The 26,430-nt window shown below is 44.0% G+C and overlaps 3 protein-coding genes across 6 annotated transcripts in view; 1 reads left to right on the top strand and 2 right to left on the bottom strand.

The window, feature by feature from the left end:
- Window positions 1–3,262: 3,262 nt before the first annotated feature.
- Window positions 3,263–11,614, bottom strand: RILPL2 (Rab interacting lysosomal protein like 2). Its single transcript, XM_032800526.2, has 4 exons — window positions 10,149–11,614; window positions 8,960–9,111; window positions 5,469–5,582; window positions 3,263–3,765 (listed from the first exon to the last, which is right to left on the bottom strand). The coding sequence occupies exons 1-4, from the start codon at window positions 10,485–10,487 to the stop codon at window positions 3,735–3,737; spliced, it is 636 nt and encodes a 211-aa protein (XP_032656417.1). The 5' UTR covers window positions 10,488–11,614; the 3' UTR covers window positions 3,263–3,734.
- Window positions 11,615–11,902: 288 nt separating this feature from the next.
- On the top strand, window positions 11,903–15,000 carry SNRNP35 (small nuclear ribonucleoprotein U11/U12 subunit 35). Its single transcript, XM_032800525.2, has 2 exons — window positions 11,903–11,989; window positions 12,981–15,000. Exon 2 carries the CDS (start codon window positions 12,984–12,986, stop codon window positions 13,791–13,793), a length of 810 nt encoding a protein of 269 aa, XP_032656416.1. The 5' UTR covers window positions 11,903–11,989; window positions 12,981–12,983; the 3' UTR covers window positions 13,794–15,000.
- Window positions 15,001–16,993: 1,993 nt separating this feature from the next.
- The window catches only part of RILPL1 (Rab interacting lysosomal protein like 1), a 40,315-nt gene continuing 30,878 nt past the window's right edge, over window positions 16,994–26,430 (bottom strand). Inside the window, exons 7-9 of one of the 4 annotated variants that reach the window (XM_032800596.2) lie at window positions 25,339–25,426; window positions 24,043–24,088; window positions 23,074–23,160 (exon numbers count right to left, since the gene is read on the bottom strand). In XM_032800596.2, the coding sequence (XP_032656487.1) occupies window positions 24,086–24,088; window positions 25,339–25,426 (91 nt within the window). In that variant the 3' untranslated portion in view covers window positions 23,074–23,160; window positions 24,043–24,085. Of the gene's footprint in view, window positions 23,161–24,042; window positions 24,089–25,338; window positions 25,427–26,430 lie in introns of all 4 variants that reach the window. The other 3 variants (XM_032800595.2, XM_032800597.2, XM_032800594.2) reach the window with 3 other exon arrangements.

Consider the following 26,430-nt stretch of genomic DNA (forward strand, 5'->3'; position numbering starts at 1 on the left):
CTGCTCCTCCTGCTCATACCACCCAAGGCAGTCTTGTGCACTTGTGTGATAGCCAGGGTAATACAGTCCAACCTATGTGTTTCAGCAGCAAGAGAGGTGGGCTAGTGATGTATTTTAAAAACAAAAACTTGAAGAAAATGTCTGTAAAATAAAAAATATATATTTATTAACAATGAATTGGCTGTTGTGCTTGCCTCTGTCTCGTATCTTTAAGCAAGCTGTGAAAATGGTTAACCCTTAGATGCCTGTTGTCTTCCACTCCATCCAGTGAAAGCTCAGGAGGGTGGATATGTGTATGTCCAAAGTCTCTTACCACCATCAGTATATATTCTGTGTGCAAACTACTTTGAGGTTTTGAATTAGATTTAGGCACAGCACAGAGTTCCTTCTCTTCTCTCCCTAATAGAGAAGCCAAAAAATGCGTGCAGGTTCCCTCGTTCTGAAGGAGCTTCTCCCTCTGCAGCTTGGGCTAGTGGCTAGAGCACAGACTTGGGAACTGGAACAAACCTGTGCTTGATTATACCACTGGCTCACTGCAACCTTGGACAAGTCACTCTTCACTTCTGTTCCTCAGTTTCTCCTTCCTGTAAACCTCTAACCATACCTACCTGCCTTGTTTATAATTGATAGTTGGATGCCTGCAGCAATAAAGCCAGTGGGACACCAAGAATGGAGTTTTCTGCTTTGGCTGTTGTACTGACTTTCAGCAGTTAGACCAGTATCATAAGCAGAATACTACCTCATAGTAACATGCAGTTTGACTTTAGCATGTTATATAGAAGGATCCCAAACACACACACACCCCAGGTGAATGATAATCTAATGGCTTCATAACTGATTCAGGGATTCCTTGAGTTGGGGTCAAACTGTCCTATGTACGAACTTGTATAAATACAAGCTGCCTTAAAAGGCTGAGTCTAGTCTTGAACACTTCTTTTAAAAACCAAAGATTTGGCTTCTTCAGTCAATCCCTCAGCCACAGAGCCTGCTCATACTGTATTAGGAACCAGTTTTTAAATGGGGAATTGTAGGCAGTTTAAGCTAATGGACCTCAGTTGTACGTGTTCTAGCCTGGTCCCATGTATCTTGTAATAAACTGGCCTGGAATTCTGCAGCAAGACTGGAAGTAGCATGGCAGCTTTGGGTGATCACATGGAAGTGAATACATTCATGAGGGAATCAAGTAATACAATAGTACAGCATTACTTATTTATATACACCCCTTATGCCTGTCAAATATCACCATACTGTATGGTCTTGTGTTGCAATGCAATAGCATTGCAGATACTGGCCATGGTATGCTGGAGGTCTTGGCTGAAGGAAAGGTAATGTTTGGGGAATCTAGCAGCTGGTAAGGGGTGGAAGGTGGATTGGGACCATGGGGGAAATGTTCTAGATGTATTCTATTGCTAAAATTCAATGTGAACGATATTAACATTTAAGTGGCAGTGATGAGGATTTGGTGTCAATATCCCATTGAAATGAATGGGAGAGCTAACATCTGTAAGCTGTTTCAGGCTCAAGGCTGATATTCTGGTATCAGTTCCTTTTAAGGACAAGATGGAGATGGAGCTGGTGGTGGTAAACTGGTCAGTTCCACAGATGCAGGTTATTTGAGGCTTTGAGACTACCCATCTACTTCATGCATGGGCTGATTGCAACCACTCACTCTACTGTTCTGAACACTGCATTGTCTCCCCATTCCTTACCGATCCACTTCAGATGGCCTGGAGTCTATCTTTAGTGGTCCAGATCTCTCCCTGAGGGGCTGCCCTCTTTCATTTAACTCACTGTGGAGATGCCTACTTTCCTCGGGAATGCTGAAGCTGTCAGTTTTTTCTCAATAGCTATCCCTCCTGTGCAGAGCTAGCCTATAAGAAACTCAGAACCTGAAGAGATCTTACTACTTTTCCTCCCCCCCCCCGACCAGCTCACCTAAGTTGCTATGCTAATAGCAGCATGCCTCTACTGAATTAGAAATGTTCGTGAACACTCCCTCCAAGTAACAGGAAGGCATAGTGGAGTACACAGACCTTTGGGGCAGAGTTGTGCTTTAATTTTGTTAGCACCAGCTGCTGATATGGTGGCCGTGTTACAAATAGAATAAGACTATTTTTGGATGTGTAGACTTTTTCATACTTGATAGAATCTCACTTTAATTAGCCCTCAGACCCAGAAGGGTTATACAAGAAGCATCCCCAACGTTGGGGTGTAATAATGTTCTGAAGATGGCAAACCCTGTGTGACAATTCTCTGCAATGGATGGGTATCTCATCTAGACAAATCTTCCCAAGTTAGGAATCTTTGATATTGCTTTACTAACATTCTGTTACTAGTGAACACATTTGAAAATGACGCTGCTGGTTCTCCACCTTCTGTGCAGCCATATTAACCAGCATTCTTTTTTACTAAGTATAAATATAGTGTATACATCAACTGACCTATATTCTGCCTATGGCTAGCACATAAAAGGGAATCAAAGGAGATCATAGAATTCACTTCCCTTTTGAAAGGGATAAGATTATATTTGAGTCTTTTAATTTTTCCTACTATTTACATGTCTCAGCCTCAGATCTAATGCTGTTAAAATAGCTATTGTCTTTCTAGAAGTAGATGTTAGTACAAACCTCAGAGATACTAATTATCTCCCCTACACCTACCTTCCATCTGTTTGACCTAAATGCATTTAGTAGTGGATTGCAGCTAGATAGGAAAGTTAATTCTCTTATCTGTTCTGTATATGCAGCTCATTTAGGGTCTGCTTTTTTAAATCAGTGATTATTTTCCCAAAACTAGAATTCTCTCAATTTTTAGTGTTTTCATTCTCCTTCAGTATGTATGAGGAGTCAGTGTTGAATGTGCTAAAGCTCAAGAATATATTTATTGCCGCTGAAAGGTTCCAGTACTAACTGAAGTCCTATATGTCCACTGAGCAGGATGAACATAAGTAGTAACAGTGTTAATACTCTCTGCTACAACTTGCTTTACTTTTGACCTGAAGGATCAACCCTAGCCATGACAGTTCTATATCCATGGTCTAGCCAATTCTTGGCTTGTGAGCCTTACCGCTAAAGGTGTCAGTTACTCCCAGTTATAGGAGTCCTGGTGGTAGGCATTAGGCTGCTGAACAGAGGACATCAAACTAATTTAATACAAACCACAAGACAGCCACCACCTGGGCAACTTCCAGTTTGCTTCAGCTTCTGGGTTGCTTTAAGATATGGATATTTCTAGTGTCAAATCACTGCACAACAAAACACACTTTAAATTGAAATGTAAATATATTTTTCTGTCTTGGTAATTAGTTTTATGAACACTTTTTTGTAGATAGTGTAACTCTAGCAAAATGTCAGCAAGATCATTCTAGCCTTTGAAAATCCCCTAGCCCAGGCAGTGAGATGTGAGTGGAAAAACTAATATTCTTTCTTCCGTAGGCTGTCTTCGTATGGTTCTTCGAAAGACTGAAAATTGCTGTATAAAAAAAGGTTTATTCCATACCCTATCTGCCTGGATATGTCTGAGGGAAGTCTACCATCCTTTACAAGAGGAGAAAACAACACATTCCTTAATACAAACATTGTAAGAAATGTTATTTAAAAAAGCAAAATCTGGAAGTATTATACAAATATATGTTCTTGATATGTGGCCTGTTCTCTACAGTGAAACTGATGCTTTTCCTTCAAATGCTTCTTTATACGCTGCAACTTTTGGAGCAGAAGTGGCTACATTCTCATTCATATTCGTTTTCCATATTTAAAAGAGAACCTAGAGCAAAAAGAGGAGGGAGGTGGAAGTGTCTTATAAAAAGGAAAGGCTACAACCACCAGCTGAGCCTGTCCTTCTAATACACTGGGCTGTTCTCAGGAGCTATAAGCGCAGGGCTTGAGTAGGCTCCCACTGCATATAGCCACTTTAATCCCATCACAAACAAACCTTGGGGGATAGTCTGTACGCTACACAATGTGGAGATTCTTAGTGTACTCAGAGGGGAGGCAATGGCCTCCTACAGCATAGGAGAGCTTAATAATTAGCTCTGAAAGGCTGGCAATTTTTGGACCAAGAAGGCGAAATCTAAGACCATAAATAAATACCATGCAATTTCATGTGTCCCCGGGCTGAGACCATAACTGAAGGCTTGGTTGTGTAGCAGGGGTTATTTGGAAAGTCTTTGGCCTCATAGGGTGCTTTTCACAGGCACGGGGCAAAATCACTTCTCCCTTTGCTGTTGTGCTAGTATGTGAAGCAACCAGCACTGTCCAGTGAATGGCTTATACGGCTGGTATGCAGGAGAACTGGGTTCACTCCCTGTGTCATCATGTTACCTCAGGCAAGTCACTTCATCTGTGCCTCAGTTTCCTTCTCTCTAAAATTCTGATGCCCACCTTTATAAACCACTTTTGAGTTCTACACTTAAAAGGTGCTATAGAAGTGTTAAGTTTTTACTGCTATTTTGATGCACTGTATCAGGCGTGCTGCACTGATATAAAGTGGTCTGAGACGTAGTTTCCTCTAGGAATGTGAAACAGTGAGACCTGAAAGCTGGGCCATGTCATTTAAGTGGTAATTTCCCTCTAATTTTGCAAGAAGTATTCAAGGATTTGACCTGGGACCATTCTTAAGAAACCCTTTCCTCCTACAGGCACTGCTACTAGTTAAAGAGATTGTGTCCGATGCCTTTTAGTTAACACTGTTTACACAAAGCATTCATCCTGTCTGTGTCTAATTCAGACTATCCCTGTCATGAGATTAACTTGCATAAAAGTTAGCTGCTTCAGTTATTATTTTTACCATCTTATCAGAGAGGAGGTATGCCAAGCTGCAATTTGAACCAGTCAGCCTCAGACACCAAAGCAGAAGCACTCGCGGTTGAGCTATAAGATCATGGTCACTATTTCTAATGCTTGTGCCATCTTTCGAGGCCTCCTGTCACTAGTGTCCATTGCAATATGTGTTACAAAAAGAGTTAACTGTCCTTGTTATCAATGGAAGGTATTGTCTTTCAGTAGTCTAGAAACACTACAATGTAAGAATCTGGGTATTACTGTAGCCCCTTGATACCTTACTGTGCCAGGTGTTGTACAAATACACAGTCAAAGATAGTTCCTGCACTGAAGAGCTTACAGCCTAAATTGACAAACAATTGGTGGGAAAGGAAGCAGAAGCACAGAAAGGTGAAGTGATTTGCCCAAGGTCCAAATGCAGGTCAGTAGCAGAGCTGGAAATAGAAGCCAGGCTGCTGAACTCCCCAGGCAGTTCACTATCCACCAGCCCACACTGCATCTCATTGGTAGACTTCTGATGCTACCAAATTCTGGCTGGCTTCAGGAGGAGGTTTGCCAGCTTCAGGATTCCAACAACAGTCCTTAATTTTTATAATGGAGAAGGGGGGTGTTTGTGAGGGGAGAACAAGTATCCAATCAAGTCAGCCCACCACAATAAAGTGCTGCAAGAGAAGTGACAATACTTACAGACGCTTTATGATTGTTTTCTCTTCGTTAGATTTGCTTGAGCCAGAAGAACTGCAGACAGTGGATTCCTTTTCCATTGGCCCAGCCTGGTCCTCCTTCTGTGAAATGGTGCCACTAGCAAACGAGGAAGATGGGAATTTTGTTTTTAATCTGTGCTACACCTCTCCCCGCCACACCTCCATTGTCCATATTGAACCCTTTCTTAATTCTGGTAGCATGTGGCATCTGAGCACATGATGTCAAAATACTCTGCTAACGTTTGCAGCACTGTCACGTTTGCTGGCTGTGGTGTCTTTGCACCCTTCTTTTGTGTGTAGGAATGTTGTACTAGTTTTAGTTTGTGAAAAAATGCTACTAGGAACTGTTCTGTGCTGGTCTGTAAATCTAGGGCATGCACAGTGCAGCCAATATTACATCTTTATTAATGTAGGCCCCGATTCAGAAAGCTCTTAACTTGTGCTCATGTCCCACTGAAGTCAAGTTGTCTGTAAGTGCTTTCCTGAATAGGAACTCAAATTTCTCTGGACACAGCTAACCTGGACTAATGCTAATAGTGAATCACTCTTAGTTTAATTGTGCATGGTAATTTAGCTTAGATGTAATGCAGTTATAACCGTGTCGGCCCCAGGATATTAGAGAGACAAGGTAGGTGAGGTAATATTTTTTATTGGACCAACTTCTGTCAGTGAGAGAGACAAGCTTTCGAGCTACATGGACCTCTTTCCCAGACCTGAAGGTGAGCTTTGTGTGGCTTGAAAACTTGTCTCTTGCACCAACAGAAGTTGGTCCAATAACAGATATGACCTCACACACCTCATCTCTCTAATTTAGTTTAGAATATTTTGATAAGAACCCCACTGATAATCGTTAGAAGCTTAAATAGCTACAGATGGAGTCTTATGTAATGATTTAATATTCAGTGAGAACTGATTTTAATCCTATGTTGCATTTGTAAAGCCCCTTCCATCCAAAGATCTCAAAGCACTACATTCCAAGCTTGGTTACACTGGTGCAGAGCCAGGGTATCTCCAGCACAGTCACTCAGATTTACAAAGGTGTAATAGCAGATTCTGGCCTGAATCAATGAAGGTCCACAAGATACTTGTGAGATAGATAAGTGTCACCTTCCCCGTGTTACTGGAAATGTTCACTGCGCTATAGCTGCACCAGTGCAAACCCCTACTCTAAACAGCCAAAGCTACAATTTGAACCAAGGCAACTTCCCCTACTTGGGACTGGGCTAAGCTTCACCAGTGCAAGCCCTGACTACAAGCATTGCTGGCCTGTATTAGGGCTTTCTATGCCCAGGCAGAGAGTGCTTAGTTCTACACCTTCATAGCTATCACTGCACTGACCTAGCCTGATTCTGCTTCTCTTGAGATCTGACGGGATCAAAGCCCACAAGATACAGATAAGCAATGCTGTTCCATATGGGCATTGACACATACTCCTTCAAAAATACCCAAGACAAACTGACGTCTTTAATAATACACTATCCAGCCACTAAAACATTCTCTGTGAGTCTTAAATTTCGGACGTGAAGTTTTGTGCTATACACGTGCTATATAGTCATGTATATAGAAGTATACTCATGAAATTCTAAAAAAAATTTATTTAAAAGGTCCCATATTTATACTACTTTGTTTTATATCTGATGCCTTCAGTCAGGTTTTTAAGCACCCTGGGCACTTTGTTAGGAGGTTACTATGTAAATCAAATTATTATTTTTCCTCCGATTCACTTGGATTGAAATCCATTACTGACAATACGGGTTGGTAATTAGAGCCCCACAGCTCATGATCCACTTATGAATTAAACATTCACATAGTTAATTTGTAACTTGGATTCCAATGAGCTGTGTTAGGCAACTGGAGACTCAAGGGCCAATGGACCCATTAATGTGTGACTGAGCTAACTTAGTGTCAACTGAGCTGGGGGAGTGGATCCTTAACTGCATTGCTCCAAAACTGCTGTTTGAGTGGGCAGGTCTGAAACTAGCTTCTCAGCTATAACTTGCATTATGCATGCCTGTTATGGAAGTGTACTCAGGATGAATTTATTATTATTTGTATTATGGTATCACAGGGGGGCGTCAACTGAGATCAGGGGCCCTTTGTGCCAGGCACTTTACAAAGGGCTTGTCTACACTACCTGCCAGATCGGTGCCTGTCCCAAACAGCTTATGGTTTAATTAGTCATGCCAGACAAAGGGTGGGAGGTGAAAACAGAACCAAAGAGAGGTGATGTGATTTGCCCAAAATCACACAACACATCAGTGGCAGTGCCAGGAACAGAATCCAGGTCATCTGAATCAGGGCCCACCCTAGACCAAATGGTGCCCTAGGTGAGGAGCATCTTCGGCGCCCCCGTTTTGTTAAACTTTTGAATATCTTATTTTTTGTTGCATTTTTAGCCCATTTTGCGACTTTGATGCATGATTTAACCCTGTCATATAAGACAATAAATGTGCATGCTAGGACCTGTAAATCTGTATTTATTCATGCCATATATAAGCAAATATGGAATACCTGAGCCATGTTACTTTAAACATTCTATGTTCCCTTTTGTCACTAACAACAAAAAGAGCACCCCGAGCCCAGTGCCCCCGTCCCTGATGACTGGCACTCCAGGCAGTCACCTGGGTCACCTGCCCTGAACTGAATCCTTATCCCTGGGTGAGTTTTTTGTAGTATGTGCCTTACTCAGTCTTTAGCTGAGGGGTCTAACAAAATATGTACTTTCATCCTGAACAATGCTAAAGTGCTTTACAGCTATACCTACAGCATCACTGAAATGCACACATCTCTGAAATGAAGGATGGTAAATAAACAAGCATGCATCAGTCTGCACAACAGGAGAAGGGAAATTTTAAGTAAGGCCAGCACGGAAACCTCTTATGGCAAGTGGCATGGGATACCTACATCATGGTTTTCATCAAAATGCATGTGTGCAATTACTATGATTGCATGCGCCAATGAGGTACTTGCACTCACACATGGCCAGCCAGTCATACCTACACACTGGATTTGTGTGCCCAAATTCCTACTTTGCACACACAGTTGAAGTAACTGCCTGCGATGTCGATGTGTGCAATTACACGTGTTTTTAACTCACACAGAGCAGGCAGAACTTCAGTTTTAAGGTTGATTTATATAAAAAATTCCTTTTGAAACCCCACTCCCTGACCCCTTGCTGCTTTTCTGTTTAGCCTTACACTGTAAGCTTTTAGGGACCAGGATGTTCCTTCTTTTTTATTAATAATAATATATATTGTGATGGGGCCAACGAAGAATAAGGTCCATTGTGCTAGGTGCTCTATAACCACAGAGCCCCAAAGAGTTTACAGTCTTGTATACCTGGACACTGCCTAGCACATTGTGGGTGCTACAGCAAACATATAACAACACTAATCTCCCCTGAAATGATCCCCACAGAATAAACAGGTGTTATAAACAGGGGCTCTTTGTTGACTGGTTGACCTAGTGATCTACCTCTTATAGCACTGTAGCTCCTCTTGTGCAATAAGAAGTTGTGCTTTCAGCTGGTTACGTTCCTGCAGCACATCTCTCAACTCCTGCAACGTGAACCGTGGACGATTTGGATCTGTGAGATCTATTATCATTTTGTCTGGTCCAAGGCTCAGCTGTAGAATAAAGGGCAACAGTTTAAAAACCAAACAACGGTAAGGACGCCACATGCCCAGATAAACCCCGAGCAGCTGTCAGGCTGTACCTTAGACAAGGAATCAGCTTTATCAATCAATAGTAATTTTCATGATTTATAGACATTACAATCTTGATCTTTCATACCATGTAGATGCAAAATAATTATTATTTGTATTTCAGTAGTGCCTGCGGGCCCCATTGTGCCAGGTGCTGTGTGCACATGTTAAGACAGTCCCCACCCCAAAGAGAGTTTACCTCTAAACTTGCAAAGGAAGTGCTGTTATCCCCATTGTCACAGACAGGAACTGAGGCCCAGAGAAATTAAGGGACTTGCCTGTGGCTGCAGACAGAATTTGAGCAGAGCTGAGAATTGAACCTAGCTTTCCTGAATCCCAGCTGAGCGCCTAAACCACAAGGTCATTCCTCCTCTGATACACCTAATTTGCACAAACACAAGGATTTCACATGTGTGCAAATGGCTAGGTGCATTTGTGTAAGCAATTGAATGTAAAAGACACACGTGCAATTGTACATCTACACTACATGAAAATCAGGGCCTGGATGTCTGAACTTCTCTCTTTCAGCATATTGACTCTGTCCAGACAAAACCATGCCGTGTACCTACAGTACTACAGGACACTGTACTGTAACGTTGTAGGTTGTTGAGCCAGAGCCAGTCTCTGCTCCGGCAGCTGGGTCAGGAACTTGAACAGGGATGAAAAGTAAACTTCTCCAGTAGGGCCTGTCCACACAATGGCTTGAATCATGCTAGCAAAAGTGTTTTCCAGTGTGTGGTGCTAGAATGGCCTCCCAGTGGACAGGGATTTTTGATGTTGAGAATTCTGCTCGCCTCAAACTGCCTACGCTCAGGAGGTTGCCCACAGCAGTTTCTCAACAGGCCAAATTGATGGAGATGCTCCGCTGAACATCACCAGTGTAAAGTGTAGTTAATGAAACCCCCCACCTCCACAGCAGGCAGATCAGTTCCTGATGTTGCACCTGCCCTTATACCTACCTGCTCTGCATTCCCTGGGGGACCCTCCTTTCTGAGTCCCTCCACCTCCTTTTTGAGATTGTCTCTTTCCATCTTCAGCTCCTCCACTGTCAGGTTACTCTCATTCACCAAAGCTTCCAGCATTTCCAGAATCCTCACTATCTTGAACTGCAACTGGGCAACCCTGGTGGGCACCTCCCCCTGGGGCTCGCTGCTTATTTTCAGGATCTCCCTGCCCACCAGGTAGGAAATGTCATAGACATCCTCTGCTGTCAGCTGGAAGGGACTCTTCTCAAAGGCACTTTCAGGGCCAGGCTCCTCCTCCTCTTCTCCCTCCTCTTGGTGCTGATGATCCTGCATGGCAAGCCCCAGTAGACACTTTGGAGAGAGCTGGTTCCAGACCTGCTGCTGCAGTTGTCGCCTGCTTCGGCTGCCACACTCAACAACTTCCTTCCTCCTCTTCTGTGAAACTTGTTAACCTGTGACCAAGTCCCCTCTGCCTCCAGGGGAAGCTCCTGGGGGCCAATCAGATAACCAAGCTGGGAGGCTGGGGTGGAGCTAAAAGGGTAACAAAATGTAGCCATGTGGGAAGTGAGGCCGGCACGGCACAGCGTCCCTTCTAGCTGCAGTGGCCTCTACTCTTATTCTTAGGCAGTGTCCAGGAGACAGAGCTTGACTGCAGGGTGATAGGCTGTGGGCGTGTGTTTCGTTGCTGGTTGTGCAGACAAAACTACCCAGCAGACTCAGTCTCTGTCGCAAGAGGCTGGCATGGGAGTGATCTGTGGTGAAGTAATGGGTGGGAGGCTTTTGCAGGCAGGCAGGATAGGTGCTGCGAGGGCAGCTGGAGACATTTCCCATTGCATTTTGCAAGAACTAGGACAAAGCAAGCCCTGGCCAGGGTGATGCGTCTGCCCTCCCTGGGTAAAGTTTGCAGTTTCCATGGAGACGCCTCAGGAGGGGGAGGGACTCTGAAACACTCCTGGGTAGGGTCAGTTCCCCATCCACACGCCTCAGGAGGTAGGGGCCCCTTATCACAGAACCAAATGTTCAGCTCAGTCTCGAAAAGCAGGGGCCAGAGCTGTCCTTGGGATTAAACAGTTCCCCCCGTGGCTTTGCATTGTGCACCCTCTCTGGTCACTACAACTCGATTCGGATCTGAAGGTGGTTTCCCTTTTCCGGATCCGTAGCTCTGCGGCAGCTCCGCCCGTGCCACAGCTACGCCAGGCCGGGTTTTGCGGTGCTGCTCGCCCGCCCCGGCACCCCCCCCCCCATGGCAACAACAACTGGCAGGGGCAGCGGCTCTGCTCCAGGGTCACTGCACAGTCCTTGTTGTCTTAGCCATTGCACGGGGGAATAAAAAGCAGCCGGGCTTGTTGGTTTGCAAGGAAGGACTCTGCCAGGAATCCCTATTCTGGTTGGTGGTGGGTTACTGTGAATTATAAAAGGTCTCAAAAACCCCGGCAGGCTCCTGCAGCTCGGTGCCTCCCCGGAGCAAGGGACTCAGCTGCTGCAGCCTGCCTCCTCCAGCGGAGAGCGGGTGTCAGCGAGCAATCCTATCTGCAGCCCGCTCCCCTCCCCCGGGGAGTCAGCGAGCAATCCCACCCGCACCCCGCTCCCCTCCCCCGGCCGGGGGTGAGGAAGGCAAACGCATCCGCCTTTCTGGAGCGCCACATGCCCTCGCACAGCTCCCGCCCCCGGCCGCGCAGCTGCGCTTTGCACAATTCTCCCCTCCCCGCGCGGGGTTTTGCTGCGCGGAGGCGCCTGTGGCGTTGCGCGCACGAATCGTCCCCTGCCGACGGGAAGCCGGGGCAGCAGCCGGTGGGCGGGGAGAAGCGCGCCCGGGCCGCGGCGGAGGAGAGGCGGTGAGCGGCCGGGGACATGGCGGGGTGGGGCTCACTGTCCCCAGGCCCGGCCCCTGCAGTAAGCGGCTGTCAGGGGTTTCTGTGGCCGCCCCGGGTGGCTGGAGAGAGGGGCTGCGGGTGGGCAGTTAGGGGAGGTTCAGCCCAAGAGCTTGCGGGGGGAGTGTGCTAGGCCTGGGCTGTGGTGACTAATTTCGGGGACCCTGGCGGGAGGGGGTTCAGCGTCCCCCGGGTTCTTGGGAGCGCGGGACCCCGAGGGGAAAGCCAGGAAGGAGCCGAGCTGGCTGCTGGGTTGTGCACGCTGCCGCAGGCAAAGGGGCGAAGGCTGCAAAGCCCAGCTGGGGGCTGAGATGGGCTCAGAAGCACGTGGCCTGTGGGCTCCCACCCCCCACTGAGCGGCCTGTGGGAGGCATCCGGCCCGTTTTTACACTCGGTTAAAAACACCCAATACCAGAGCATCGCGAGGATGTTCCCCTAAAATACATCCAGGTAATGCAACACTTCCTTCCACACCAGGAAGCAAATGCTCCCCACCTCCATAGTGAGTAAATCACTTTCCACAAGGGGCCGGAGCTTGGAGAAGTCTAGCTGAAAAGAGGATTCCAATGGAGTTTGTTTTAATTAATCTTATAAGGGATTCTTTGTCAGTTCTGCAAAGTCTAATTTTTTTTTTTAGCGGGGATGCAGGATGTCTAGGGTTTTCTGTGTCCCTCACGGCCTATCCAGAAGGAGTGCTGGCAGATAAATCTGTGCTAAGAAATGAACTCTCTGTGTCCTAGTTTTCCCAGCTGTAAAATGGGAATCAGCTTGCGGTGGAGTGTTGTATGTTCATTCATGTTTGTAAAGTGCTCTGAGATCCTGGGATGGAAAGTGCTATAGGAAAATGCCAAGTATCCTCATGAACTGCATCTTCCAATTCACCTGTAGTGGTGAACATTTATACAGAATGTTAGCAATGATGCTGGAGTGTGTTTAATGTTTGTGTTCCCTCTAGAAAATGAATGAGTGGGCGCCCATAGCGAAAGAGTATGACCCCCTTAAAGCAGGGAGCATTGATGGCACAGATGAAGAACCCCATGACCGTGCCATATGGAGGGCCATGTTGGCACGGTACGTACCCAATAAGGGGGTTACGGGAGATCCCCACCTCACTCTGTTTGTAGCAAGACTGAATTTACAAACCACAGAGGAGAAGCTGAAGGAAGCCTTTTCCAGGTATGGAGACATTAGGAAGATTCGTCTGGTTAGAGACTTGGTCACGGGTTTTTCCAAGGGCTATGCGTTTATAGAGTACAAAGAGGAACGAGCTCTCTTGAAAGCCCATAGAGATGCCAACAGGCTGGTTATTGACCAGCATGAGATATTTGTGGACTTTGAGCTGGAAAGGACCCTCAAAGGATGGATCCCTCGGAGACTTGGAGGTGGTTTTGGAGGCAAGAAGGAATCCGGGCAGTTGCGGTTTGGAGGGCGGGACAGGCCTTTCCGAAAGCCCATCAATTTGCCAACTATGAAAAGCGACTTCTATGGAGAGGGGCCAGTGGAGAAAAGAGAAAGGAGCTGGTCTCGTGAGGGAGCGAGGGACTGGAGAGCGAGGGACCGAGACCCCGAAAGGAACCGAGATAAGAGATGGCTGGAAAGGGAGAGATCGTGGGCTTGGGGTGAAAGCAACCGGGAGAGAGAGCGGGATTCCAAAGAGGAAAGGAGCAGAGGAAGAGACAGGAAGGACAGAGAGAGAAAAGACAGGGAAAGAGACCGGAGCAGGGAGAGAGACCCTAAGAAGCAGAGAGATGATGACAAACATCGGTAGAAGAAAGTGCCTTTATTACAGATAAGATGAACATCCATGAACTGTGGGGAAGTTTACAGCCAGACCCCTCCAAAACGTACTGATTCATACAACCCTGAACTGTGGTCAGGTTCTAATCCAGGCCTGGGCCCGCCTCTGGCTTAAGAAAGCTATAGGAACAGATTCAACCCGTGGCTTTGCTGCGTGCTTCTAACCTGCAACGAGCCCTGCTAATCTCCTGGAACTAGATCCTGAGCAGGTGTAAAGTTGGATAGAGCCACTGTCTTCAGCAAAGCTGCACCAGCCGAGCAGCTGACCCATTGTCTCTGGTTTATTGTCCTTCAGGTAATTTCTATGGTGGTTTTGCCAGAAAGAGGGGACAATAACTCCTGCAGTAACCTGTACCTGTGCTGAGTTGTGGATCTCTTATTTACAGAGCTTTTGTTCTCTGTCTCATGTATTATGTGGTATTTGCCCTTTCTTTGGTTTGATTCCCCACCCCCACCTTCTTAAATTTAAAATATTCTTTGTGTGCAAGCAAATCTTCCTGTGGGTGTATTCTAACTATGTGGTGACTGCCTCCTTTCCTTCCGGAGGCAGGACTGTAGCAGGATTCCCTAACATGGTTCAATTATACAGGCAAGGACAACATCTCTTATAAACAGGAGAGAGCCCCAGTTCTGTTATGACATGATCCCCCTTACTCAGTAGTTTACCTCTATAGCTGGGCCCTTATACTGCGTTAGATTCAGCATAGCCCTCCCCAGCTCATGCAGCTTGGAACTGAGAGAGCTGCAGCTGGCATTGGTATCGTAGTCCCAGACTTCCAGATATTGACAGGAGTCCTACAGGAAAAAGAGGAGAGCCAGAACTGGGCATTCACAGCAAAAGTGTTAGAAGGCAGATCTTAGGACACATCCAATTATTTTATTTCTTGCTCTTCAGAGGTTTTCTTTACGCAAAGTCTCACTAATGTGTTTTATAGAGCGGGGTGGAGGGGTAGCAGGATCTGGGAAATAACGAAAGCATTGGAAAGCACAGAGTATTGCATTTACTGCATCTGATGGTATTGGGCTCTATGTAGTTCCATTTCTAAGAACATTAAGGAACCAGTAATCACTGTTTGCTGTGGGTTCTCTATTATACTTTGCTGCGGGGAGACCCAGTGGAATGTACAAGTTGTATGTACCTATGAAAATAAAAATGAAATGTTCAAAAAAAATTTTAACCACACGATACTTGTTGGCATTCTGTAAGGAACACCAGACTTACAGATGTGCCTGTATTCATACCTAATTCAGTGGGATGTAAAATGAAATGTGTGCCCAGGCTTCTTGGCTATTCAGAGAATGGCTTCTTTGTATATGAGAGAGCCCGGTCCTTAAATATTTCCTATATATGCCATGTGCTCATATGACAGACTGATGAAGTCACCTATTGAAGAAATATCTGTAAAACCATCATCTTTGGTCTTTGCAAATTTTTCACACAATATAAAATGAATAGGGAATGATTCAGCTGCTTGAGAGAGATGGGGATAGACATAACGTTTAGAAATAGTGTTTTTGACTGACGTTGGGTGCAATGGGGAAACATGCCTTAGTTATCTTTCTTTTAATGGAGAGCTGCTTCTCTGCTTCATTCAGTCCTCCCCTTTAACTAGCAGAACTTGTATGTTGTAGACATAGAGATACATGAGGGCAGATTGCAGGTCACATGACTTCTCAGGTTAATTTCCAGCTGCTGTTGCAGCTATAGCACATCTCAATAAAGTCTATGGAGAGCTCCCAATCAAAGCAAAGTGACCGGACTTTCATCTGTGTATTCCTTTGTTTTGAAACTCCTGCTCTAGCTTTCAGAATGATGTCCCTGGACCAGCCATTGGGACAGTTATGCAATGTAATGCAACAGCCATGTAACCCTTTGTACCACCACAGCTGCTGTTGGTTGCTGCTCCCATATGGGTGCAAGAATGATGTAGTTTGTAATTTTGTTATTGTCCCTCCTTGTCTCCTGCTCCCTTTGCACCTCACTTGCTCTTTCTTGCCTAGAGAGCACAACTCTGAGGTTACGCCCACCCCAACTATTTTGCAAAGCAACAAAATGCTTTTCTGGGTCAGTCCGTCTCCCTTGACAGCTGAGCTGGCTATAACATGGTTAAAAGTTGTAATGGAGATGGAACCGAATCATGGTCCCCTAACGAGTAAAGCCCAGCCCGTCCAGGATTTTCATCTGCTTCTGGGGATGAGAATGGTTGCTGGGTGCACTGCAACTGTTAAGTGTAACTGACTGCCCCACCTCTGTTAAAAGTGTAGGGTAGATAAAGCGTTTTGTGCTAGAACCTGTGTAGTTTTGCTTCTAGCGAGCTCAGCATATTCATGTTTATACTCCGGCCTAGATCTCTCTGTGCTTACTACTCAGTCTTGAGGCTAGTTCTCAAACTGTGGGTCGAGAGTCGGGACCCCAGAGTGGGTTGCGACCCCATGTAATGGGGTCACCAGGGCCAGTGTTAGCCTTGCTGAAGCCAAAGCCCGAGCCCCACCACCCAAGGCTGAAACCGAAACTTGAGGGCTTCAGCCCAGGGTGGAGGGGCTCAGGCCCTCTCCCCCCCTCCGGGGGGTCATGTAGTAATTTTTGTTGTCAGAAGGGGTCACGATAGAATGAAGTTTGAGAATCGTGCCCTACTGTAAATTAGGGCAGCGTAGGGGTCCTAATTTACGCCTAGCTGTCCAGGGCTCCAAGGGCCATTCTGGCAGCTGGGGATTGGCGTGGCTCAGGGACACCCAGCCAACGGCCAGAATAGGAGTGACACAGGAGCTTCTACTCTGCTTCTGCATCAGCCAAGGATTTTCCTGCACAGTGAGAAGCCGGGAGGGGGGAGGGTTTGAACTGTAGTGGAGTCCAGCATCTGATCCATTATCTCCAAATCCTTATTTCAGTGGTGAAAGTTTGTTTTAGAGGCAGGAACAATAGAAATCTGCTATAGTGGCTTCCCCTTCAAATCTGCACTATTTCCCCTCCAGGCTTTCCCTCTAATGATCTGCCAGCCTCTCAGTTTAGTTCAAGGAGACTTTGTTTGCATGAGGAGCAGTACAAGCTTTGTGAATGTGTAAAGAAAAGATAAACCCCTCAGCAATGTGCCAAATGAGTAGAACCCACTCAGGATCGCATTACACACTGTATTTCAACACCAGATAACCTATGACACTCACACAGCAAAGTCCATCAGAAATATTTATTAGATTATTGAAGAGATTTACTGTTAGACCAAAGAAACCTCAAAGATTCTGCACAGTGAATACAAGACTGCTGTGCCTCTTACCTGGCTTTTAAAAGAAGAGCATTTACTTGAATCTGTCAAGAAGCTACATGGTAGATATTCAACTCTCTGCCTATTCCAAATGAGGAGCTCTTCCCCCAGTAACATCCTTTCAGATGACTGCTCTCCATCTGAAGGCATTAGCTGAAAGCCTGAGGAGCAGGAAGCCTGCCAAACAATCAGTGGGGCCACTGTAGGACTGAGGTGCTAACGGAGCACTTAAGACAAGGCTGTTGTGGAGAAACTAAATTAATTCTTTGTATCAGTCTGCACTACAGAGGATGTAAGGAAGATTCCACAGCTGAGCCATTATCGTTAGGTGACAAATGTGAGGAACCATCTCAGATTGAGGTGTCAGAGGTTTTGGAACAAGTTGATAAGTTAAACAGTAATAAATCACCAGGACTAGATGGTATTCACCCAAGTGTTGCAGTGTGGTATGTAACCTATCGCTTAAATCAGATTTTGTGCCAGATGACTGGCAGATAGGTAACGTGACACTGATTTTTAAAAAAGGCTCCAGAGGTGATCCTGGAAATTGTAGGCCAGTAAGCTAAACTTCAGTATCAGGCAAACTGGTTGAAACAATAGCAAAGAACAGAATTATCACACGTAGATAACACAATATGTTGAGGAAGAGTCCACGCTGCCTTAGTAAAAGGAAATCATGGCTCACCAGTCTATTAGAATTCTTTGGGTGGTCTACAAGCATGTGTACCAGGGTGATCTAGTTGATATAATATATTTGGACTTTCAGAAGGCCTTTGATCAGGTCCCACACCAGAGGGTCGGTCTTAAGCAAAGTAAGCAGTCATGGGAAAAGAGTGGAGGTCCTTTCATGGATCACTAACAGGTTAAAAGATAGGAAACAAAAGGTAGGAATAAATGGCCAGTTTTCGGGAGGGAGAGGGGTAAATAGTGTGGTCCCTCAAGGGTCTGTACTGGGACCAGTGCTGTTCATCATTTTCATAAATGATCTGGAAAAGGGGGTAATCAGTGAGGTGGAAAAGTTTGCAGATTATATAAAATTATTCAAAATAGTGAAGTCCAAAACTGCCTGCAAAGAGTTACAAAGGGCTCTCACTAAATTGGGTCACTGGGAAATAAAATGGCAGATGAAATTAAATGTTAATAAATGCAAAGTAATACACATAATCTAACGCGGTCTAAATTAGCTGTTATTACCCAAGAAAGAGTTCTTGGAGTCATCATGGATAGTTCTCTGAAAACATCCACTCAGTGAGCAGTGGTGATCAAAACCAGAAAGTTAAGAACCATTAGGAAAGGCATAGATAAGACCAAAAGAGATCATAATGCCACTATAGAAATCCATGGTACACCCATACCTTAAATGCCATGTGCAGTTCTGGTTGTCCCATCCCTAAAAAAGATAAGTAGAGTTGAAAAAAGTACAGAAAAGGGCAACAAAAATGATTAGGGGTATGGAACAGCTTCCACATGAAGAGAGATTAAAAACACGGGGGCTGTTCATCTTAGAAAAGAGATGACTAAGTAGGGACATGATATGAGGTCTGTAAAATCCGGAATGATGTAGAAAGTGAATAAGGAAGGGTTGTGTACTCCTGCACATAACACAAGAACCAGAGGTCACCCAATGAAATTAGTAGGTTTAAAACAAACAAGGAAGTAGTTCTTCACTCAATGCAGTCAACATATAGAACTCGTTGTCATGGGATGTTTTAACTGCCAAAAGTATAACAGGGTTCAAAAAAGAATTAGATAAGTTCACGGAGGATAGACCTATCAATGGCTCTTATTCAAGATAGTCAGGGATGCAACCCCATCTCTGGCTGTCCCTAAACGTCTGACTGCCAGAAGCTGGGACTGGTCAACGGGGGATGGATCACTTGATAAATTGCCCTGTTCTGTTCATTCCCTCTGAAGCATCTGTCATTGGCCCCTGTTGGAAGACTGGATACTGGGCTAGATGGACCATTGGTCTGAATTGCTATTGCCAGTCTTATGTTCTTACTGTTTGTGGAGTCAGGAGTGAATTGGTTAATGTTACATTTTAGTAGTAATTAGAATTCCAAGGTAGCAGCCCACAGAGATGAATGAGGGACATTCCAAATGCTTAGTGCCATTGTTTTAGATGGGCTGCAGCTTTGTCCCAACAATAGTGCAGTGGTGTCCACTCTGTGGGGCGAGCTTGACACACAGAGCTAGAAACTTCCTCTTTAAGATAAGCACTTAGATACTGGGTTAAGTATTAGTTTATGTATTGCTATTGTCCCAGGTCACAGCTCTTAATCAGTTTTGAAAATGGTTTGCTGATTCAGTTTGTAAGCCTACTACATTTTTGCACTGCTTAATATTGCTGTAGTGTTGTTAAAGTGCCAGACAAACTGTGCTATAAAGAGGATTTACAGGAACATCACAGTGAATTTCACAGCAGGAGACAGTACAAACTTGGTTTATAAAGAGCAGCAATGGTCTGATGTGTTATCACCGTAATTGTCCAAAATAACTTGTGCAAGTGCTGCCTCCAGCCTATGGCACTTCCCTACTAGGGGGAACTCCCAGCAGTTTAAAAGCTGCTTTTTTTTCCTTCTGAAGTTGAGGAACAAAAGTATGATAGAGAGTAACATATTAAAGGGTCATTATCCAGATTTCATACGTCTTAAATGCATCATACAATAGCAGTACCTTCATGGTTTCATTTACATTTTCCCAACTTATCTTAGAAACTTGGGAAAGTATTATTGTTCCCATATTTGTGTAAGGGCCTATGCATAAGCAAAGTGTGTGTCCAGTCCACGTTTTAAATAGGTAGTGGAGATACTTTCTATAGGCGTGGCTTCTCTTAAAAGATGAGAAATATAGGTCACAAGTTATGTGTGTCTAAATCTGGTTCTGTTTTCATAGCACTCCCTTCATAAAATTCTAGTGTTGGACAGTGCTATCAGGATTTCAAATATGGATGTGTTTCAAGTATCAGCCCCCTCTGCCTTTGGCAGTGAGCCTGCCAACCCAGACAGACAGATTCATGCTAGTGGGGCTTGCGCTAGAGTGCTAAAAATAGCAGCATGGGCATTGCCGTTCCAGTGGAGACTTGGGCTAGTCACTCCAGCTCATACCCAGCAGCTGGGGTGGGCTTTGCTTGAATGTCAGAGCTGCTGTCCAAGTAACACAAGCCACCCTGCTGTTTTTAGTGCACTAGGTTGAGCCCTGCCAGCACAAGTCATAAGAACATCTACCAGGGCTAGGAGGCTTGGTCCCAGCTGCAGTGTGGGCATAGTGTTACAAGCTAAAGAATAACCAACCAACCCGTTATTGGAGTTGTATTACAGAACTAATCTGAGGGGTTCCTAAGGAACCGTGTAGTTGATGTGACATGGCGGGAATGTGCAATATCAGGGTAGGTTTACACTTAAAACGCTGCATTGCTGCAGCACTTCGGTGAAGATACTACAACACCGACAGGAGAGCTTCTCCCATTGGCAGAGAGGCAGCAGCTATGTCCACAGGAGAAGCCCTGCTGTTGACATAGCGCTGTCTACACAGGGAGTTAGGTTGCTACAACTGCATTACGCAGCAGTGTGGATTTTTAACACTCCTGAGTGACGTCGTTATATGGCTACAAGGTTGCAGAGTAGACCTGGCTTTGGCCTCATTTAGAACTGTTAACAGACTTCCGTCTGTAAGCGGTTTCTGCGGTGAGTGCACGTAGGCCCCTAACTGAAAAGCCCAACCCTTGCAGGGAACAATGTGGGGAACCTTGACGTTATCCTGTAGAGTGGAAAGGGCCCAAGGTCATAGTACAGTTCACTCCCATTTAGACTACAAAACAGAAGAGCATTTGAACCATGATGCAACAGGTTTTCCAGCCCTGCTGAATTATAGATGGGTTCTAGTGGAGGGTCCCTGGCCTGTACTTAGAGGGGGAGGGATAGTTCAGTGGTTTGAGCATTGGCCTGTTAAACCCAGGGTTATGAGTTCAGCCCTTGCTGGGGCCACTTAGGGATCTGGGGCAAAAATCAGTACTTGGTCCTGCTAGTGAAGGTAGGGGGCTGGAATCAATGACCCAAGGTCCCTTCCAGTTTAGGAGATAGGATATCTCCATAAATTTAAAAACAGTAGTATTAAACCAACCTGTAAGTTCAGGAGACAAATTTGTAGTCCCACTGGGCAAGAGTCTTTGACAAACTCTCTAAAGCTTATTTTCTGCTTACAAGTTTCCTCACTGGTTCAGATCCAGCAGCAGCAACACTGGGAGCTTTAGTATACACAGAGTGTGGATTGCTGTCATAGTTTAGCATGGTGTCCTGTCCAAGCAAGTCTAACCACTATGCTGTTAAAATGGAAGCAGTAGCTACAGGTACTGCTAGGATTTTTTTTTTTAAAGAATGTTACTCTAGACGAGACAAGCCAATAAGCAAATATATGCAGATACATCTCACCCCTGGCAGAACTGTGCAGTGGTATGACTCTGTATAGTACAGCTGAGGCAATAAAATGGCTTAAATGCCATTGTAACAAAGAACAGCCCTCTCTCTGCTTCAACATAATGGACAAGGCCTCTCTCACATTAGGGGGATAACGTGTAGCACAGTTTGGGTAGCATGTCTCTCAGGGAGTGTGGCTCAATGTGGTCTGGGTAGGCACCCATTCCAGTAACAACTGTCTTACAGATGAATTTGCTAGTGGGTGTTTATGGCCACTACTCAGTTGGTCAAATACAGTTCAGTTAGGGATAGGCTTATATCACCAACTGAGTTTCAGATCAGACCTTCCCACAGATCACCCATGTACAGAGCTGGGATTTTCATTATAGAGTTAGGCCCCACTGCTTCAAGCTGTTGCATGTAACCCAGGGGTCCATACAGAGCACCCCTGGAGTATAACATGTGTTAGCTTAGGGAACAGCCTGCATGATTGGGGTTTTAGAGTCTGTTGTCCCTACAGTCCCAATAGAAGTTTGGGGAGAGCTGGAGGTGAGATTGGGGGTTGAGAGTGTCTCTGCACAGAACAAAGGAATTAGCTGACTTAAAACCTCCACTATACTTGTGTTAAAATGGTTTTCAGATAGAGAATAAGAACTTGTATAAGTGCTGCCTGGGGCTTTGTTTAAAGCCTTTTGTGGGAAAGTGATCTATTTCCTGTACAGCACAGGTCTGCCGCTACACATAGAGAGGAGGGGTGGAGGGAAAAGGGCATGGTACAAAGAAGAAAACAAATGCAGAGTTTTTAGAATTCCTGCATGGGAGCAATTCATTTTCTGTTAATACTGCATAACTCAGAGCAAAAGGCAAGGCACACTCACCTTGTACATCAGTATCTACATGCTTTAGGCACTATAAACGACAAGGAGAAATATACAATCACAGTCCCTCACAGCTGTTCCAGTTTCTGTATTTTTATCAGCTGAAGTTCCAAGAAGTTTATCTGCAACCTGTGAGTTTGACAGGATACAGCCGTGGTAGGACCTGCCCTGGAAATAGTGTATACACTGCAAATCTCTCTTTGAAAGTGTCATTAACAGAACTAAGAAAAATTCCCCTCCCCCCCTTAACAAACATGGTATCAGAGTCTTCACCACTCAATATTGTACAATGCAACTTAACCTGTAATAATGGCACAGGGGCTTTTTGGTTTAAAGAAGCTTGTGTTACTGTAGTTAATGCAAGAGTCCAACAGACTTGTTATTCAGCACAAAACCAGTTATCTAGAAGCTTTGATATCCGAGAGTATAAATGACCATTACTACAGAGCCTGGATTCTGTTTTCAGAGAGCAGTCACCAAGTAAACACTGAGGAATCCCTTTGGAAAAGTATGTCTGAAACAACCGTCAACATGTGCCAGGCAGATAAAAAATGAGGAGCTGCCAGATTTGGTTATGGAAGCTTCTTGTTACTAGAATATTCAGATCTATTGTGGTAAGCAACACGGCTTGGAGTGTTAATCACAGATGCTGAAGGGCCTCTTGGCCTTGTTCGGTGTAGGAGTCATCTTTGTTTGAATCTGCCCATTCGCCAAAAGTATCCTGGAAGTGAACGTTTTTCTGTGTCGTCTGCATGCGTTTTTTATCACGAGAGAAGAAACTAAACCTTCCAGAAAGTGAGAGAGACAAATTAGGACCTAGTGGTTTGGAGACACTTGCGATAACTGATACATGGTGCAACAAAACTTAAAGAGCAAAAAACTGTTTGCATCTGCAAAATGAAGGCAGCGAAGCCTGATGGAGCCTTTGTCAAACATTATTCAAGATGAAGTCACTGCCATCTCCAGCTGCTTTGTTACTGAAGCTTCAAAAGAAGCTTTAAATGCCGTGACCTACACACACGTGCAGTCTTAGTTTGGGTGTATTGGTTATTTAAAAAAAAGCACTACAACAACAAAACAAAAGTATTAGTTTCATGCCATAAACAAAATAAATTAGCATAGTGTCTTTTTGGCATGAAAATGCTACAATATGCTTTTAAGTATATGAACTCACTAAAAATTTAGAGAAATGTTTAAAGTGCATACTTTTAATACCTTAGGCCCAGTTCCCACACACACCTAAACACGTATATAAGTGTTTGCAGGATCAGAGTCTTAACACATTAAATGTGCATATCGTTTACCCCCAGAGTGTGTAGTGCTAAGTTAATAGTGTGCATGAACTGATAAGTCATTTTAATAAACTTGTGAACCACAATTAAATGCAAAGCTGATACTACATAAAATAAAAAAAAAAATAAAAAAATCAGTTATTAGTTTTCTTTGCTTCTATGGCAGAAACTTTACCAGCTTAAGCAAAATAATTTGTTATTATAGTGAACCATATATTTAAAAAATGCAAAAGGTGTCCATGCAATGTTAAAATGTAATTAATGTCTGTTGGGAAATGCAAAAGTTAAGGTACCATCTTCAGCATTAACCACACTGCATATCCTTCCGTTTTATGGTGCTCTTTTTTAGGACTTTTTGTTCTGTTTGTATAGTACCTAGCACAATGGGGTCCTGGTCTAGGAATGGAGTCCTTAGGTTCTACTGCAATACAAACAACAACATAAGTACTATATTAAACTACTTTTAAGTACAGGATAGAAACTACTACTATTGTGGGTGCAGTTCTAGCAAGTTAACATTGCTGCTGGGACCTGAATGTTTGCATTTCCTAACTTTTTGATTTTAAGTCTGCAGCCTTAACATTGCAGTGTCTTGCATTTAATTTCCGGTTTGTTCTAAGAAAGTATATGTCAGCACTACCCTGCCACCGTCACCCCAGAGCTTGTAAATTCATTATGCTGCATCTGTTTTTGGTTGGTTGTTTTTTTGTTTTTAAAGGCCAGATTCCAAGTTGTCCTGGCATAAGTGCACTGCTAACTAGGGCTTTCCCCTGTGCATATTTGTTCCTGCATTTTCAAATGTTCATAACTAACATTTTTCAATTTTAGTAAAGTACACTCTTCAGTGAGGACAGCTGTATTTACATGCTAAGTGTCAAGGGTCAAAGTTCATTGTTGGGCCAAGAAAGCATGGAAATTCTCAGTCCAAAAGTTGAATGTTTAGAAAGATAACAAGTTTGCGTGTGGGAAGGGAAGGAATTTAGAATGAAAACTATTTTGCAGCCTTCGGTATAGTGGTCACTTCACATGACCACCATAATAATCAAAATTCAACCAGAACTTGCATTAGCAGTAGTCAGTGCCCTCTTTTGATAGCCAAGAATATAGTTGTAGAACTTGTTTTAAGTACGTATAATCTGGATAGTGTGGAGCACACAATAGGAGACCGAAATCCACAGATGACATGTACTCAGACACGTAAATGACAGCCTATAAGTAAAGTAAACACTAAGTTAGCACAGATATCGGCCATTATATTCTGTAGAATTAATTTGTAGCAGGTCAATAAAATTACAGTTTTTAAAAAGCACTTGTCATGATAGATATAAAACAAAACAGATTTAGTAAGCAAAATTAACAGATGTTGGTTAAAATGCTTATTGAATTAATTTCTTAATGGGTAATGGACAAATTGGTTTAGCATGGTAACAGTAAGACAAAAGTGATGGAACAGAATATTCAAGACTGAGTATTTAAATACTGAAATGAATATGTACTGATTGATCATTCTGATTGGCAGCTTTTGAGTTTGTGATCCTATAGTCAGCCAATGGGAATGCAACCAGCAGCTTATATTAAAATACATGAGGGTCATGCAAAAAACAAACCAAACCAAACCAAACAAGAACCCACAAAAACCACAGTATGAAACATTTAAAAAAAAATTCCTACAAGGGACACAAGTCTTCTTATTGGCTGCAATGTGGGATCATCTGGAATCAATCCAGCTGCTACCATGGGCATTATGGCTGTAAAGATCCTGGTCAGAAAAGTACAGGCACAGAGATAAGACTGGAGTAATAAAAAGAGACATGCCATAAAAGACAGGTAAACAGGATACATAGGGTTACTTTGAATTATCACACATGGGAGTAGTTAGAGGGAGGGAGAGAGAGAATTGTATCTCCATCACCCAAGACAGCTGCTCACTGGTACTTCTGGGTTAGATATATTAGTACAGTACTTAAAATTTGGTTTTTATGCCATTTTAAAAATATTCATAGCTGAGAGGTCAAATTTCTACTGTGATGCAGCACGTAGCCTTCGTGTAACTTCATCAAGGGATTATAATCTCTAGCAATGCAGAGCATGAGAATACATTTGTTTTTCTAGTTACAGGTTTGTAAAAGAAACAGGCACATACATAATGGTGAAGTGAAGAATGAAGGTGGATGTTAAGAAATACAAACAGTGCTCTATAATACAATAGAATAACTACTGCTTTTCCATGGATATTTGATTTAGGAAATAGGGTTAGAAATGATCCATTTTACAGTTTTAAGGGCATTGCAAGTTTAAAAAAAAGGATTTGAAGACTTGAAATAAACCCCATTGCATTCTACTTGGTTAAAAAAGGGTCCATGTCTCTCTTCCGAGAGGTTCTGCATCAATACACATGCAGAAATGCCAACCACAGGCAGCGATAATATGGGTTTCAAAGCCTTACAACTATGCTAGAAGAAACATTATTTTAGCTGACTTGCTGTGACAGTTTCAGCCCTTTTACTGCACATCATACAATTCATGCAACTTGGAGATACACTCTGGTGCTCAAAAAACCTGAACATGAGAGAGCACTTCGGCTAGATGCTCTGTATGACCTGGCCCACACAAAGCATCTTCGTCCATACCTGCAACACCCTCTGCTGTTCTAAGGATTCTCTTCTGCAGATACTGGCAATTGTGGCCAATTTATTTTTGTGCTGTGGACTAATGTCAGTTAAGGATAAAGTTGAGATCACCAGAGTCATTTCACTTGTGACC

The sequence above is a fragment of the Chelonoidis abingdonii genome, chromosome 22 (assembly GCF_003597395.2).
Source record: "Chelonoidis abingdonii isolate Lonesome George chromosome 22, CheloAbing_2.0, whole genome shotgun sequence".
NCBI lineage: Eukaryota > Metazoa > Chordata > Testudines > Testudinidae > Chelonoidis > Chelonoidis abingdonii.

What these genes read in the sequence shown, in the direction of transcription:
- RILPL2 (XM_032800526.2), bottom strand. Translation starts at nt 10,487, where the DNA reads ATGCAGGATCATCAGCACCAAGAGGAGGGAGAAGAGGAGGAGGAGCCT. An exon ending in CCCCAGGGAATGCAGAGCAG is followed by an intron (nt 9,112 to 10,148) that starts GTAGGTATAAGG and finishes TTTATTCTACAG; the next exon opens with CTGAGCCTTGGACCAGACAA. An exon ending in GAGCTACAGTGCTATAAGAG is followed by an intron (nt 5,583 to 8,959) that starts GTAGATCACTAG and finishes CTCGTTTGCTAG; the next exon opens with TGGCACCATTTCACAGAAGG.
- SNRNP35 (XM_032800525.2), top strand. Translation starts at nt 12,984, where the DNA reads ATGAATGAGTGGGCGCCCATAGCGAAAGAGTATGACCCCCTTAAAGCA.